This window comes from Mesocricetus auratus, unplaced genomic scaffold (assembly GCF_017639785.1).
Source record: "Mesocricetus auratus isolate SY011 unplaced genomic scaffold, BCM_Maur_2.0 Super-Scaffold_100707, whole genome shotgun sequence".
Taxonomy (NCBI): domain Eukaryota; kingdom Metazoa; phylum Chordata; class Mammalia; order Rodentia; family Cricetidae; genus Mesocricetus; species Mesocricetus auratus.
Genome location: NW_024429269.1, coordinates 13,141,095 through 13,155,593, shown reverse-complemented (window position 1 = coordinate 13,155,593; position 14,499 = coordinate 13,141,095). Strand labels below are relative to the sequence as shown.

Sequence of the window (14,499 nt, the reverse complement as noted above, 5' to 3'; positions counted from 1 at the left end):
CTCACATCTTAAGCAGGAAGCAGAGATTGGAAAGTGGGGCCAGCATGGACTTTGAAACCTCAAATTTTTGAAATCTCAGAGGCAGTACCAACTGACTGGCCTCCTCCAACAAGGCCACACCTTCTAAACCGGCCCAAATAGGGACCAAGTATGCAAGTTCAGGGCCACCCTGGGGCCATCCTCAATGAAACCTTGTCTCAAAGGAAAAACAGAGAACTAGAGATGTAGTTCAGTTGCAGAATAGTTGCCTAGCATGTGCACAGCCCTGTGTTCAAACACACACTAAAATAGTTATAGGTTTTACTTCTGTAAAACAACACATACAAACACACACTCTCTCTCTCTGTCTCTGTCTCTGTCTCTCTCTGTGTGTGTGTGTGTGTGTGTGTGTGTGTGTGTGTGTGTGTGTGTGTGTCTGGACAGCCTGCATGTATATCTGTGCACATCAGCATCAGAGCTGGAGTTACAGATATTTGTGAGCTGCCATCCATGTGGGTGCTGGGATAAAAGCTGAATCCTCTAAACAACAACAACAACAACAAAACAGTCAGGGGGCTCTTAACCACTGAGCATCTATCCAGTCCTTACCCAAACCTAGCTCTTAAGGACCCACAATGACGGTGGATGTAACCCAATTGGTAGTCCTAGCATGAATGGCGCCTGAGCTTCAATCCCAGTTCTATATAAAACTGGGCATGGTGGTACACACTTGCAGTTCCCAGAACCCACACGTGAGAGGCAGGGAGATCAACTTCAGGATTATCCTCAGCTACCTGGTGAGTTCCAGATCAGCCTAAGCTACATAAGATGCTGTCTCAAAACAACAACAAAAGCAAAAACTTAAGACATGAGAGTGTTAGACTATCACACCATATCCAATTACTGTCTAATAAATTAGCACATTTCTCCCCTTCCATCTCTCACGGAAAATGTATGTAGACAGTTGTGTGGGCACCAGTCACTTCAGAAGACTGAACCCATCTCGAGCACCGGGAGATGCTCCTGTTGAAGGAAACCAGGGAGTCATTGTGTGACCATCCCAGAATGAAAACTCGCTGTCCTTTCCTCCACAGACCCGGTCGCCCTCTAGTGGAGCTGCTCAAGGACAAAAATAGAAGGGGGCCAAACCTGGTGGAGCAGGAAGTTAATCAACTGATATTTACTTAGTAATTATCGGATTTATTGTAACTGAAAAAAGAACCTCTCTATACTAAAGTGGCTCAGTATAGCTGGGAAAGTAGAAGTACTTTAAGAAAGTACTTAAACTCATCAAGCTTTGAAAGGCCAAGAGCATGGCAAAATGACCTTTTTGTGGGGTGCAACCACCCCGGCCACATATATAATTGTTCATCGATGGTCTTTCTCCTCTTCTTCCCCCCCCCCAGGTAGATAATATTTATTATTTCTCATTTTTCTCTCATTGACATGGGCTATCTTTTCTGAATTTTGGATTGGATTTTAGAACAAAAATACAACATAAACAAATTATTCAGTAACAAAGCCAGCATTCTGGATGCAATACAAAAATTAGTCATTGATATATAACTCAAGCATAAACAGTGTACTTTATTAACAGTAAAATTGTAATGCAATAACTTAGTAGTGACTTCCTCCTCTTTTTAACAGCTAATTTTGCTTAGACCTAGTCATAGTGCAACTCAGGGGCACCGGAATTCAGATTCCCCAGCACCCTCCTAAAAAAAAAAAAAAAAAAAAAAAACAGCAATGCTCATGTCACATGTCTGAAACCGTAGAGCTAACGACAGACGAGTCTGTGGCTTGCTGGCTAGCCAGCATAGCCAATCAGCTAGCTCCAGGTTCGGTGAGAGTTTCTGTCTCAAAAAAATAAGTCGTAAAACAAACTTTAAGACATGAAAGTAGAAGGGGGAACATCTGGAGTAAGTGTCATCAAGATACATTGCATGCATGTATGAAATTGTCAAAAGAATCAATGAAAGATGTCCTAAAGTAAGTTGGACATTTTATTGAAAAAGATACCAAACATCCATTTCAGGCCTCTACACCAACTGGTGCACATGTGCACACCCATGGAAAGCACCTGAACACACAGACACACCACACATGCACACAGAAAGGCAGTAAGGAAGTACATGTTACAGGCCTCTTTTCTGGACATTAGGTATTGTAACTGTATTGATCATGTTTTGTTCATGTTACACTTTTGTTATGTACAAGATCCTGTCCATTTTCATTTAATCACATAATGAGCTTGGATTTTTTTAAACACGCATTTAATTGGGTAGGTCTAGGTGAGTAGGGAAGTACACATGTGGAGTTCAGAGGTCAACATGTGGGAGTCCATTCTCTCTCCTGTATGTGAGTCCAGGGACTGAACTCAAGACATATGTCTTAGTAACAACCCCTTTATCTGACAAGCTGAACATCTCACCGGCCTAAACTTGGTTATTTTTATACTTTACGAAGAACTGTAGCAGCGCTGGTTTTGTTTGTGTTGTGTGCTGGAGATTGATCCCAGTGTAGATCGAATGTCAGGCAAGCACTCTCCCACAGGCATATTCCCCACCCATTACAAAATTCATTTCAGTGGCTACCTGGTATTTTCCCATCTGTACAATGCTGACCACAATTTATTTAACCAATCTCTTGTTGTATACTGGATTTCTTTATTTTCAGTGTTCTGCTATTATCAGTAACCGTTAAGCAGACATTATGCAGGTTTGAGCTGGACTACTGACAGTACCACTAGGTTAAAGTTCTGGGCTCTTTGCCAGCTAGCACCGGTAAAGATACAGCATCTCTCAGATAAGACGTTCTAGAAAGGTACACGGGTAGAAAGGCACTTACAGGCACATCTGGTTAGCAGAAAAAAAAAATTAACCAAGTTAGTAAAAAGACAATCGTTGGGAAGTCTGTGTTAAAGCAACAACAACAACAACAACAAAAAAAAAAGGTAAATATCAGCCGGGCATTGGTGGTAGCACAGGCCTTTAATCCCAGCACTCCCCAGCACTCAGAAGGCAGAGGCAGGTGGATCTCTGTGAGTTTGAGGGCAGCCTGGTCTACAGAGCGAGTTCCAGGACAGCCTCCAAAACAATACAGAGAAACCCTGTCTCGAAAAAAAAAAAAAAAAAAGGTAAAAATCACTGGTCAGTTCCTAAAATCGAAATACTGCTAAATCGCTTTTAGCTAAAATCAAGTGTAGAAATACTGCTGAGAGGTGACGTGAGCCTGCCTTTGACCCCAGCAGAGATAGACAGAGACAGGCGACTCTCTGGGAGCTCGAGGCCAGCCTGGTCTATAGCATGAGTGCCAGGACAGGCTGCAAAGCCACAGAAAGAAAAAAAAGAGACTATGAGAGCACATCAATGAGTGGGAGAGGTTCCGAGTGGGGGGAAATTACGCCTGTGAAAATAATCTCAAGTAATCAGTTAAAAACTATTTACGTAATTTGGAAGAATTTAAGGAGTAATAAGGAAGGGAAAATACTTTTTAAAATTACAGACTTTTCAGATAGATACCTCGGAATCCCGAAAGCTCTAAGTGTTAGAAATACTGTCCACATCAACTTATGGAAACCAGTAAAAAAAAAAAAAAAAACAAAATGCTGGACGCTTGTTCAACGTTAAGAATTTTAAGGCAGGGGCAGCAGAATGGGAAAGCAGGCGCAGAGACGCTAGCCACCGTGGGCAGTTCAACCACCGCGGTGTGGGTGGGCCTGCCTAGAGGCAGGGGGACACCCACGGGCCCTGCCACATGCTCGGCCAGGGAGCTGAGGTGTCCTCGCAGTGCCTGGCTCTGGGCCAAGGCCCTGAGCCTGGGGAACCATCCAGACGCGGCAGGGCTCGGCCTTGGACCCGACCTTGTTATTCCTAAACCCGCGGGAGGCGGCGCGCGAGCAAAGCCGAGGGTAGGTCTGCAGGCCCGGAGGGGGCGCGTGCGCACTAACGCAACCGGAAGGCTCCCGGGCCGGCTGCGGGAGTTAGGGAGCGTCTGCAAAGACCGAGCAGGGAAGCTAGGGGTCGTCTAACACGACCGCCGCGGGTAAGTGGGTACACAGCAGGGTGAGGCGGCCGGGGTCCCATCTGTGAAGAAGACAGCTTTCGGGCAGGCCGCGGGAAAAACGGTTGAGCTGGGGTTGCTGGGAGCTAAGTGGAAAGGAGCGGCTGGGCATGCAATTACAAAAACAACAAAACAAAACAAAACTCGGGGCCAAGGGACCGCCTCGCAGCCATTACGTCTAGCTCGGCTCGGCCTAACGCACGCCACAGCCAATTCCCGTCCGCTACGAACGAACGCCCCTCGGGGTCACGCACTTTCTCCAGCCCACCCATCAGTCAGCTGGCTCGGAGGTCCGCACAGCCGGCCGAGGGGCGGGGCTGCGAGGAGCGTCCGGTGACGCAGCTCCCGCAGGCCTGGCGGCCGGCTCCCCACGGCCCGGGCTCGCGACCGGAGCGGCTGTTGGCCGGGCCCGCAGCGGGAGCCGGTGTGGACAGGGCCTCCCGGCGGGTGGGCGGCCTCGCGTGGGGCGGTAACCGCCGGCCGCGGGGGGCGGGGCCTCTCCGCCCTCCCGCCCCCTGCCGTACACGCCCCCGGCGCACCACGTGGGCGAGAGGCTGAGCTGGAGGGGTGTTAGGCCGGCTGCGGACGGCATTGGCTGTCGCTGCTGCCGGCACTCGCGAGAAGTTGTTCTGATTGGCCAGCCGAGGGGAGTCGAGGTCTGAGTTCTAAGGCTTCTGGTTGGCTGTCTAAGATAAGCTAGTGAGGCGCGTTCTTCCGCAAGGGGTTTTGATTGGTCGGCCGGAGAGGTTATCTGGGATTCGGCCACCCCCGGCCGGGGACTTTGATAGGTGAGTTTGGGTAGGAAAATGGGAAATTCCTCTTTACGGACTCTCATTAGTAAGCTAAGGTTGCACCCTAGGTTTCATATGGCTTTCTTTGCTTCACAGGGTTGAGGAAGGTTTATGTTTCCGAAACCTCGGGAGCTGTCATAGCTAAAGAGAAGGAAATCTGTCCCCAGGAGGGGGTCACCCCTCCAAAGATAGCTACTGCCCCGTTTCTGGAAACCCTGATATTTCTAGAGCAGAAATTACTTTCGCCAAACCCAAGTTGGTGACAGGAGGAGCCCCTGTACAGAACGTAAGGATGCTGTAACCAGAATATGGGATCGCGGAACAGTAGCAGCGCAGGATCCGGGTCCTTAGAGCCCTCCGACGGCTTGTCCCGAAGAGCGGCTGGCCTTCGTCGGAGTGAGGAAGAGGAGGAGGATGAAGATGTGGATCTGGCCCAGGTACTGGCCTATCTCCTCCGCAGGTAACTTACCCTGTGCTGACACTTCGAAGTGTCACCACAGTCTCTTGATGATCTCAACTCCAGGCAGGAAGGGTGCAGAGGGTAGCGAGTGGTGTTAGCCCAGGACAACGGTCGTGTTTGAACAGAACGACCGTTCCCTGCTGGATGCCCACACTACTCAGCTCCATACCCAGAATGGTTCCTGCCTAGCAGGGCAGGTCACTAACACACTCAGAATTGTGGTTGGGGGCGCCTCTTCGGCTGTGACAACGCAGATATAGTCTGTTTTCTGAGAAATGAAAAGGAGAAAACAGGTAGAGGGTGTGGCGGAAAGAAGAGGAGTGAGAAGCAAAGATTTGGGAAGGGGTATTAAATCACTCGCCATATGAGATGAAGCCATGTGGATTTACTTGAAAAACGAGTTTAAATCGACCTCACTAGCCCCGCTCTTAAGAAAAGAACACCCTGAAGGGGGTGACCACCAGGACTGATGACACATGTTTACCTGGCTTTGTTTGCTTGCCTGTGGGTCCTTGGGAAAAGATGAGCCCAGTATCCCTGCAGGATAGTGTGCCCTGTGCTGTTTCCTACAGCACTGGCTGTGAGGGTTGGACGGGGCCAGAGTCACCCCGAGACAGCACACCTTGATGGGTTATTTAGCCTCCGGGCAGGCCTGGGGGATTACAGTGATTAGGTTCATTGGAGCAGAGAGGCCCACGCTGCACGTGGGTGACGCTGCTCCCATATGAAAAGGAGCAAGCTAGCTAAACTTGGTTCAACCGTCTCCACTTCCTGACTGAGCGCTCTGTAGCCAGCTGCTTCAGGCCTTGACTTCCGTGATGGACTCTACCCCGAACTGTGAGTCAACACAAACCTTTCTCTCTTAAGTTGCTTTCATGAGGGTATCTTTCACAGCAGGAAAAGAGACTAAGGAGGACAGGTAGGAAGCCAAATTTTAGCTCTTGAACTAGGAATATAGCTCAGTGGTAGCAGATCACCTAGCGTGCATTGAGGTCCTGGGTTCAATCCTCCCCTGAGGGAACACAATGTTTCTCTCTGTGAGAAATCAGTTTAGCAGGTCAGTCTTTACAAACTGTTAGAATTCTGCTCAAATTAGTTTCCTGCTTTGTCTTTTTGTTTAATTGGTTTTTTTTTTTTTTTGGCTGGTTGGTTGGTTGTTTCTTATTTGTTTTGTGAAACAGAGTTTCTCTTTGTAGCCCTGGCTGTCCTGGAACTCTCTCTGTAGACCAGGCTGACCTTCAACTCACAGAGATCTGCCTGCCTCTGCCTCCCCTTTAACCCCTCTGGGATTAAAGGCGTGCAGCACCACCACCATGTGCCCTACTATGTCTTATAGGAGACTAAAATAACAGCCGAGCTCCAGTCAGCCTCAAACTTCCAAATGAGGACCAAATGTACTAAGAGCTAGATAGCCATTGGTAGATGGGGCCGGGGGTTCCCGCCCACTTTGTAATGGGAATCTCTCCACAGAGGCCAAGTGAGGTTGGTGCAAGGAGGAGGTGCAGCAAATCTACAGCTCATCCAGGCCCTCTCTGACTCAGAGGAGGAACATGACAGTGCCTGGGATGGTCGCCTCGGAGATCGATACAACCCACCTGGTGAGAAAAAGGGCAATCTAATCTTATTTTGGTTTTGTGTTTTGTTTTTGAGATAGGGTCTCTTTGTATCCCTGGCTTTTCTAGAACTCTTAGTGTAGACCAGGCCACCCTCAAAATCAGAGCTCTGCCTACCTCTGCCTGCCTCTGCCTCCTGAGTCCTGGGATTAAAGGCATGTATAACTGACCATCTAATTTTAATGTTGGAAGATGTTCTCTAGACCACTTTTACTTTTAAAAGTAATCAGTCCTCGCCAGGCGGTGGTGGCACATGCCTGTAATCCCAGCACTTGGGAGTCAGAGCCAGGTGGATCTCTGGGTTCAAGGTCAGCCTGGTCTACACAGAGAATTCCAGGACAGCCAAGGCTACACAGAGAAACCCTGTCTCAGAGGGGAAAAAAAGTAACCAGTCTTCTAAAGCTTAGTAGGTTAAATTGAAAGATGATAATTCAGGTGACGAGGGGATCCTTGTAGCCAACCATATTGAGTAGGTACAATTTTGCTAACTCTTCTGGGCTGGAAGGCCTGTAATGAAACTTCTTCTTGGTACTAATAGTGGATGCGACCCCTGACACTGGGGAGCTGGAATACAATGAGATCAAGACACAGGTGGAATTGGCCACAGGGCGGCTAGGACTCAGGAGGACTGCCCAGGAGCAAAGCTTTCCTCAAATGTTACACCAGGTAGGCTTTTCACCTCTAGTCAGCCTGGCAGCAGACCTGTTCAGGCCAGAGGCTCTGCGGGCCCAGACAAGTGGAAGTGAACTTCCCAAGGAGATCTCAAGTTTGGGGACTGGCATGTGTTAGCCAGCCTGCACCTTAGTGCTGGGGAACATTGTTTCTGTAGCAAGAGAAACATCCTTGCAGGAGGGGCTTGGTGTGACTGCAGTGGCTCTCCAGTTCTGCTAGCAATATTCCCCAATCCCTTCCATTTAGAGAGAACGGGGCCTCTGCCACCGGGGAAGCTTCTCCCTTGGAGAACAGTCTCGAGTGATGTCTCAGTGAGTATGGGGTTTGCTGGAGAGACTCTAAGGGCCAGCTAGACCTTATCTCCCACACTCTGAGGGGTAGAAGTTAAAGTATTTTCAGAAATAGTAAGGCTTGAAGCTTTGAGAGTACACAAATAGAAATGTGCAAACCCTGGCAGAATGGATAAAGGGGACTGTGCTGCCATTCCGTTCTGCTAACTGGGGTTCTCCTCCCTTGGCGCTCCCTCACTCTTCCCTTCTACCTCTCTAGCTTCTTGCCCAATGACCTAAGCTTCACCGACACCTACTCTCAGAAGGCTTTCTGCGGCATCTACAGCACAGATGGTCAAATCTTCATGTCTGCTTGCCAAGGTACTAGACCCCAGTCTTAGTAACTGCCTTAACCTAGAGCAAAGAATAATCTTACCTGGACTAGGAAGCCTCAGACCCAAGGAACTCAAAGCCTGGCTTAGAGATGCTTAGCCCAGAGGGTTTATCAAGGGAAACCACAGATACACCAAGCAAGAAACCTGATGCCAAAGGCTACACGGAGAATAGTCCATGACTCTGCCTGAAATCACCTCTACAGATCAGACAATCCGACTGTACGACTGTCGGTATGGCCGCTTCCATAAATTCAAAAGCATCAAGGCCCGGGATGTAGGGTGGAGTGTCTTGGACGTGGCCTTCACTCCTGATGGAAACCACTTCCTGTACTCCAGCTGGTCTGATTACAGTGAGTACGCACCAGACTTCTGGGGTGTCGGCCTCCAGTCAGAAAGTCACTCCCGTTTGCTCTTCGCCTTCTTAGTTTTACTCCCATTCTCTTTCCTCGACCCTAAGAATTCTTGTTTCTCTCCTTTTAGTTCATATCTGCAATATCTATGGGGAAGGAGGCACACACACTGCCCTGGATCTAAGGTATTGGCTTTTTCTTGTCAGACTTCTCAAGGAAGGCTTCCCAGGAGCGCCTCTCCTCAAACAGGAGCGCCTCTCAAACACAGGAGCTCCCACCTAGACGTAAAAGTGCACTGGTTGCCAGTTTCTCTGTGTGACTTCCTGAGAGCATTGCCCCTGTAAGCCCTAGTTACAGGATTGCTTCTGGGTTCTCACAGGGGATCCGCATGCTGGCATGAGTCGTCAGGCCCTTGGTGTCCAGCTCTTTATAATCTGTGTCAGATTCTTTGTAGATTGACAAAAAGCGAAAGGACACCACTTAGTGTAGCTCCTCCCTTGCTTTCTCTAGGCCAGAAGAGCGTCACTTTGCTGTCTTCTCCATCGCCGTCTCCTCAGATGGACGAGAAGTACTAGGAGGGTGAGTGAGCATTGTGGGAAATGTCTATCTTGATTAGTGAGGTGAGAGTTCTGCCAGAGGTAGGTTCTGCTGTTACAGAAGACTACACTAGCGACTGTGGAAGGCCAGCTTGCCTCCTCCAGCGTTGAGGTGTAGAGTTGCTTCTCTCCCGCTCACACCGTTTCCCTGTGTGAGGTGTCAGGTCTTGAGCCTTCTTGAAAACTAAACTTCCCATATGTGGAAGAACACAAACACTAACTCCTTGGCTGAGTTCCTCACAGGACTCTCTCGAGCACACAGAATAGTCCGGGCTCTTATCTCATTTCTTTTTGTTTGTTTGGGTTTGGTTTTTTGAGACAGGGTTTCTCTGTGGCTTTGGAGGCTGTCCTGGAACTTGCTCTTGTAGACCAGGCTGGTTTTGAGCTCACAGAGATCCGCCTGCCTCTGCCTCCCGAGTACTGGGATTAAAGGTGTGCGCCACCACTGCCCGGCCTTATCTCATTTCTTACAGAGCCAATGATGGCTGCCTATATGTCTTTGACCGAGAACAAAACCGGCGTACTCTTCAGGTATTGTTTATGAGACAAGACCCTCCTCCTCCTGGTCTTTGACCTATTTTAAGACTAGCAAGACATCCTAAGACCCTTAGCTTCCTGTTCCTCCAGATTGAGTCTCATGAGGATGACGTGAATGCAGTGGCCTTTGCTGACATAAGCTCCCAAATCCTGTTCTCTGGGGGAGACGATGCCATCTGCAAAGTGTGGGACCGACGTACCATGAGAGAGGATGATCCCAAGCCTGTGGGTGCACTGGCTGGACACCAAGATGGCATCACCTTTATTGACAGCAAGGTGAGCAAGGAAACAAGACTGCAGAGCCAGGCTGGGAAGGTTCTGGAGGGTATGACTGTGGACTGGTATGAAAACTCAAAGGTTCCTTCTTAGGGTGTGCAGGAACTGGAGTTTAGGACACGTGCTTAAGCCAAGAAACATGAGTTTCTTCTGTACTCTTCAGCCTACAAGGACCACAGCAGGACTTTATAAGAAAGTACGAGATTGGGGCTAGAAAGATGGTTCAGCCGTTAAGAACTGGATATTCTTCCAAAAGACGCAGATTCTGTTCCCAGCACCCACACCACAGCTCACAACCATCTGTAACTCCGGTTCCAGGGGATCTAACACCGCCTTCTAGTCACCACACTCACCAGGCATGCACATGGTACACAGACATACATGCAGACAAACACCTGTACATATAAAATAAGTAAACCCAAAAAGAAAGTAGGAAACCGTTTAGTCCAAGTTAGAATGGGGGACACAGCTGGTAGTCTGAGCAAAAAAAGCCTGGGGACAAGGAAACCTGAAGCAAAACATCAAAAGCACGTTCATATGGATGGAAAGACCAAAGCAGATTCAGCAGCTTAGAGGTCCAGCCTCAGCTCGAGCAGAGGAACTTCACTGGCAGGTACTAAACTTGGCAAGCTCTGATACAAATGTCCATCTTTGGATTCATAGGGTGATGCCCGGTATCTCATCTCCAACTCCAAAGACCAGACCATTAAACTTTGGGATATCAGACGCTTTTCCAGCCGAGAAGGCATGGAAGCATCACGCCAGGCTGCCACACAGCAAAACTGGGACTATCGGTGGCAACAGGTGCCCAAGAATGGTGAGAGTGAAGCTAGGGTCTGGGGGGTTGAGAGGTGGGTGGTGGCTAGAAGCAGCCACTGCTGTGGTCTGGAATGGGCTTGGTGGATTTGTCTGTTGCCTGCGCATCTTGGAGTCGTTCTTTTAGATCTTTTATTTGGGGGAGGGGTTTTCAGACTTGAGGGAACATGGAATTAACCAACACAAAAATATTTTAGTATCGTTAACATTCGCAAATCAGCAGGGCCATATTGGTGACTTTTGTCACGTAGGGAAAGTCAGCAGTTTAGTGTTGGTCTTTATTGAAAGGGGTTGGTACAGGACAATTAGCACTCCCTCATCTAAGACCCACCTCCAAAACCCTAACCTTACCCAGCCTGGAAGAAGCTGAAGCTCCCAGGAGACAGCTCCTTGATGACTTACCGAGGCCATGGAGTGCTGCACACTCTCATCCGCTGCCGATTCTCCCCAGCCCACAGCACCGGCCAGCAGTTCATCTACAGTGGCTGCTCTACTGGCAAAGTAGTTGGTAAGGGTTTGGTTGAGGACAGGCCCTGAGGGGGCAGGCATGTTTCTCTGGCGTTCCGTCTATAACTACAGGAGCACTTTAAAAATCTCAATAACAACTACAAGTGAAAATGTCTAGATTGGAGCAGGAAAGGCTTAAACAAGGAATGAGGAAGCACTCATGAACACATGAACATTTTTAATTAAAAAAGGGAACATAGAATTCTAGTTAATAGATAGATTTCCAAAAGCATAATTCTGGGTTTTTTCCAGTCAAGGAAAAGGATCACAGAGGGAAGGTGGGAGGGCAGCAGAGACAAACAAGTGACAAAAAGACAGCACTGAGTTGTTGAGTATGATAAATCCTGTGATCCCAGAACTTAGGAGGTGAAGGGTTGCCATGTGTCGGAGGCCAGCCTGAACTACATAGTGAATTCTGGGCCAGCTTGGACTGTTAAGCAAGACCCTGCCTCTCGGAATTTAAAAAACACAAAGCTTGTGTAGGACTGAAGCAGGCCAGGGGCCTGGGTCAGGCAGGAATGCACTTGCTGTCCAAGTGCAAGGGTCTGAGCTCAGGTCCCCAGAATCTACACACCATGCAACTGTATCCCAAGTGCCTGGGGTTGGGGACAGAAACAGGAGGATCCTGGAACTTGCAACCTAACCTCTCTAGCTCTCTTAGTGAAGAGACACCATGGCAACCCTTAATCGCAAAAAACAAAAACATCTCATTGGGGAGGCTCACTTACAGTTTTAGAAGTTCAGTCCATTATCACTATGGCGAGAGAGTGCTACGTATTGCAGGCAACAGGAAGTCAACTGAGTCACAATGAGGGAAACTTGAGCAAAACAGACCTTAAAGCCCATCCCCATAGCAACATACTTCCTCCAACAAGGTCACGCCTAATAGTGTCACTCCCTTTGGGGGCCATTTTCTTTCATTAGCCAAATCGACAGGCTCCCAGTCCAGTGAAAGACTCTTCACAAAAATGTTAAGTAGAGAGTGGTTGAGGAAAATAGCCATCGTTGACCCCTGGCCTCTGCTTGTCATGCACTAACAAACACATAAGCACCTCTACCCAACACACTGAAGTCTAAAAAGCAGAGATGCTCTTGTCCAGCAGAACAAGTGCACACATCTACTCAGCCTAGGATTCACTGATGGCACCTTCCATACTTTGCTAAAAGTTTTTCTTTTTATTTTTTGTGAGACAGGGTTTCTCTGTGTAACCACCCTGACTGTCTTGGAACTCACTGTGTAGATCATGCTGGCCTCAATTTCACAGAGATCCATCTGCTTCTGCCTCCTGAGTGCTGAGATTAAAGACATGCACCACCATGCCCAGCATTGCTAAAAGCTTTTTGCAGCCAGTACATTTCCAGTTTTCTTTTTGTCTGAGACTGGGACACTGTAGCTTGGGGCTGGAACAATATACCTAAGGCTTGCCTTGAGCTCCTGATTATCCTGCTTTCACTTCCCAAATGTTGAGATTACCACCATGCATTTTCTTCACAGTAGTCCTTGGAATTCTAGCTAAGGGCTAGGGATACCCGCATTCCACTCCATACCCTCAAACCCAAGGCAGGGACAGGAACAAGAGAAGGAAGCAGACAAGGAAGGCAGTGTCCTTTGAGGTGGGCTTTGCTCCCTTGGGAAAGTGGGATGCTGCCCGAGAAGTGGGGGCTGCGGGTGCTGTGAAGCTCCTGCAGCGTCCTGTCTGGCTTTTCCCAAACAGTGTATGATCTTCTAAGTGGCCACATTGTGAAGAAGCTGACAAACCACAAGGCCTGTGTGCGTGATGTCAGTTGGCACCCCTTTGAAGAAAAGATTGTCAGCAGTTCGGTGAGGCTACAAGGCTTGGGGGTGGGAGGACAGCATGTCTAGAGCTTGGACCTGGGAGGGGCATCTCCCTGACTACTTGTCACTTTCTGCTCTGCAGTGGGATGGGAACCTGCGTCTTTGGCAGTACCGCCAGGCTGAGTACTTCCGGGACGACATGCCAGAGTCTGAGAATTGTCCCAGCGCTCCCACTTCGGTGCCCTGCCCATCTGTGGCCTTTTCCTCACCTCAGTAGGTCTGACTGCCGCTCTGTAGAGGGTGAGCGCTCACCATATTCTGTCTCCTCCTCCCTCTCCCCTTCTGGGGAGTATGTGGAGGAGCTGCTGACACTGGGTAGTGAGAAACAGAAGCCCAGGGTTCGTGCCCCAGCTGAGCCTGGACTACCCCCACTTCCAGACTGGGCTAAGTGATTTCCTCATGCATTCACACCCAGTCCGCTTGGATTTCTATCTCTAGCCAGAGTGTGGCAGGACATCCGTTATCTGGGGTGCAGCTTCTGCCAGCAAGACAATTGTCCTTAGTGTTTTTAATCATGTTCCGATGTTTGATGTTGGCTCCTAGTGTAGAGCCCTGAGGTCTGAACAGACCCATCAGCAATGCCCTTTGCCCAGGTCTTCGCACTGAGGGTTCGATTGGCCAATCAGAGCTAAGTGTACTGGCCTTTCTTCCTGAGCTCTTAGGGAGGGCAGGGTGAGTAGAGCTGTTTCCTCAGCACCCTCCTGGGGTGGAAGCTGTCTTCTCTCATACTTGGACTTTGAGGTTAAGAGACTATGGTCTGAGAGGGTGGAGTCTCCAGAAGCTCTGTTTGGCCCTCCTTGCCATTGGATCCTGTCGTTGCTGGTGGCCAGCAGCTTCAATAAGAGAGGTTAAAATAGGACTTCTCTCATCTTCTCACTGGCTTTGGCTTTCCCAATAAACTGTCTGTGGGAAACTAGCTTGGTGTCTGTGTCACTCACCCCTTTCCCATGCGAAGTCTGTTATCTGACTTCAAGGAAACAGGTTTTCAAATGGGTGTGGCAACACAGAGGACAAGAGGATCAAAAGTTGAAGGCTATCCTCAGCTACATAATCAATTTGAAGTCAGCCTATGATACCTGAGAACCTGTCTCAGAAAACTGATATCAGAGTTTCTACAGAAAGTGTGCTGCTCCAAAGGAGAAAACACCTCTTTGATGACTCAAGATGAAAGAAAATCTACAATCACTTACTGAGGCTTAAAAAAGTCTCCAACCCAAAAAGTGCACCATGTGGACCTTGAGACAGCAGATGATGAGTACATTTTCTGTTACAGCCCAGGCATACATGTGTCAACTCTACTCTGGAACTGTTCCAGTATGCAGAGGGGGTGGGCTGTGAA

At 48.8% G+C, this 14,499-nt stretch overlaps 1 protein-coding gene across 2 annotated transcripts; it reads left to right on the top strand.

The window, feature by feature from the left end:
• Positions 1–3,871: 3,871 nt before the first annotated feature.
• On the top strand, positions 3,872–13,516 carry Dcaf11 (DDB1 and CUL4 associated factor 11). 2 transcript variants are annotated; one of them, XM_013124905.3, is made up of 15 exons: positions 3,872–4,023; positions 4,929–5,269; positions 6,763–6,890; positions 7,444–7,571; positions 7,824–7,888; positions 8,127–8,227; positions 8,445–8,591; positions 8,722–8,776; positions 9,102–9,170; positions 9,661–9,718; positions 9,815–10,000; positions 10,664–10,817; positions 11,172–11,324; positions 13,039–13,145; positions 13,243–13,516. In XM_013124905.3, exons 2-15 carry the CDS (start codon positions 5,247–5,249, stop codon positions 13,375–13,377), a joined length of 1,509 nt encoding a protein of 502 aa, XP_012980359.1. In that variant the 5' UTR covers positions 3,872–4,023; positions 4,929–5,246; the 3' UTR covers positions 13,378–13,516. The 2 variants fall into 2 exon arrangements, with proteins under 2 accessions (XP_012980359.1, XP_021091888.1); XM_021236229.2 differs by having other exon boundaries at positions 4,929–5,292.
• The last annotated feature ends 983 nt before the right edge of the window (positions 13,517–14,499 follow it).

Coding starts and splice junctions, on each gene's coding strand:
- Dcaf11 (XM_021236229.2), top strand. CDS start 5,141: ATGGGATCGCGGAACAGTAGCAGCGCAGGATCCGGGTCCTTAGAGCCC. Junction 8,777..9,101: donor CACACTGCCCTGGATCTAAG/GTATTGGCTTTT, acceptor TGCTTTCTCTAG/GCCAGAAGAGCGTCACTTTG. Junction 9,171..9,660: donor GGACGAGAAGTACTAGGAGG/GTGAGTGAGCAT, acceptor CATTTCTTACAG/AGCCAATGATGGCTGCCTAT.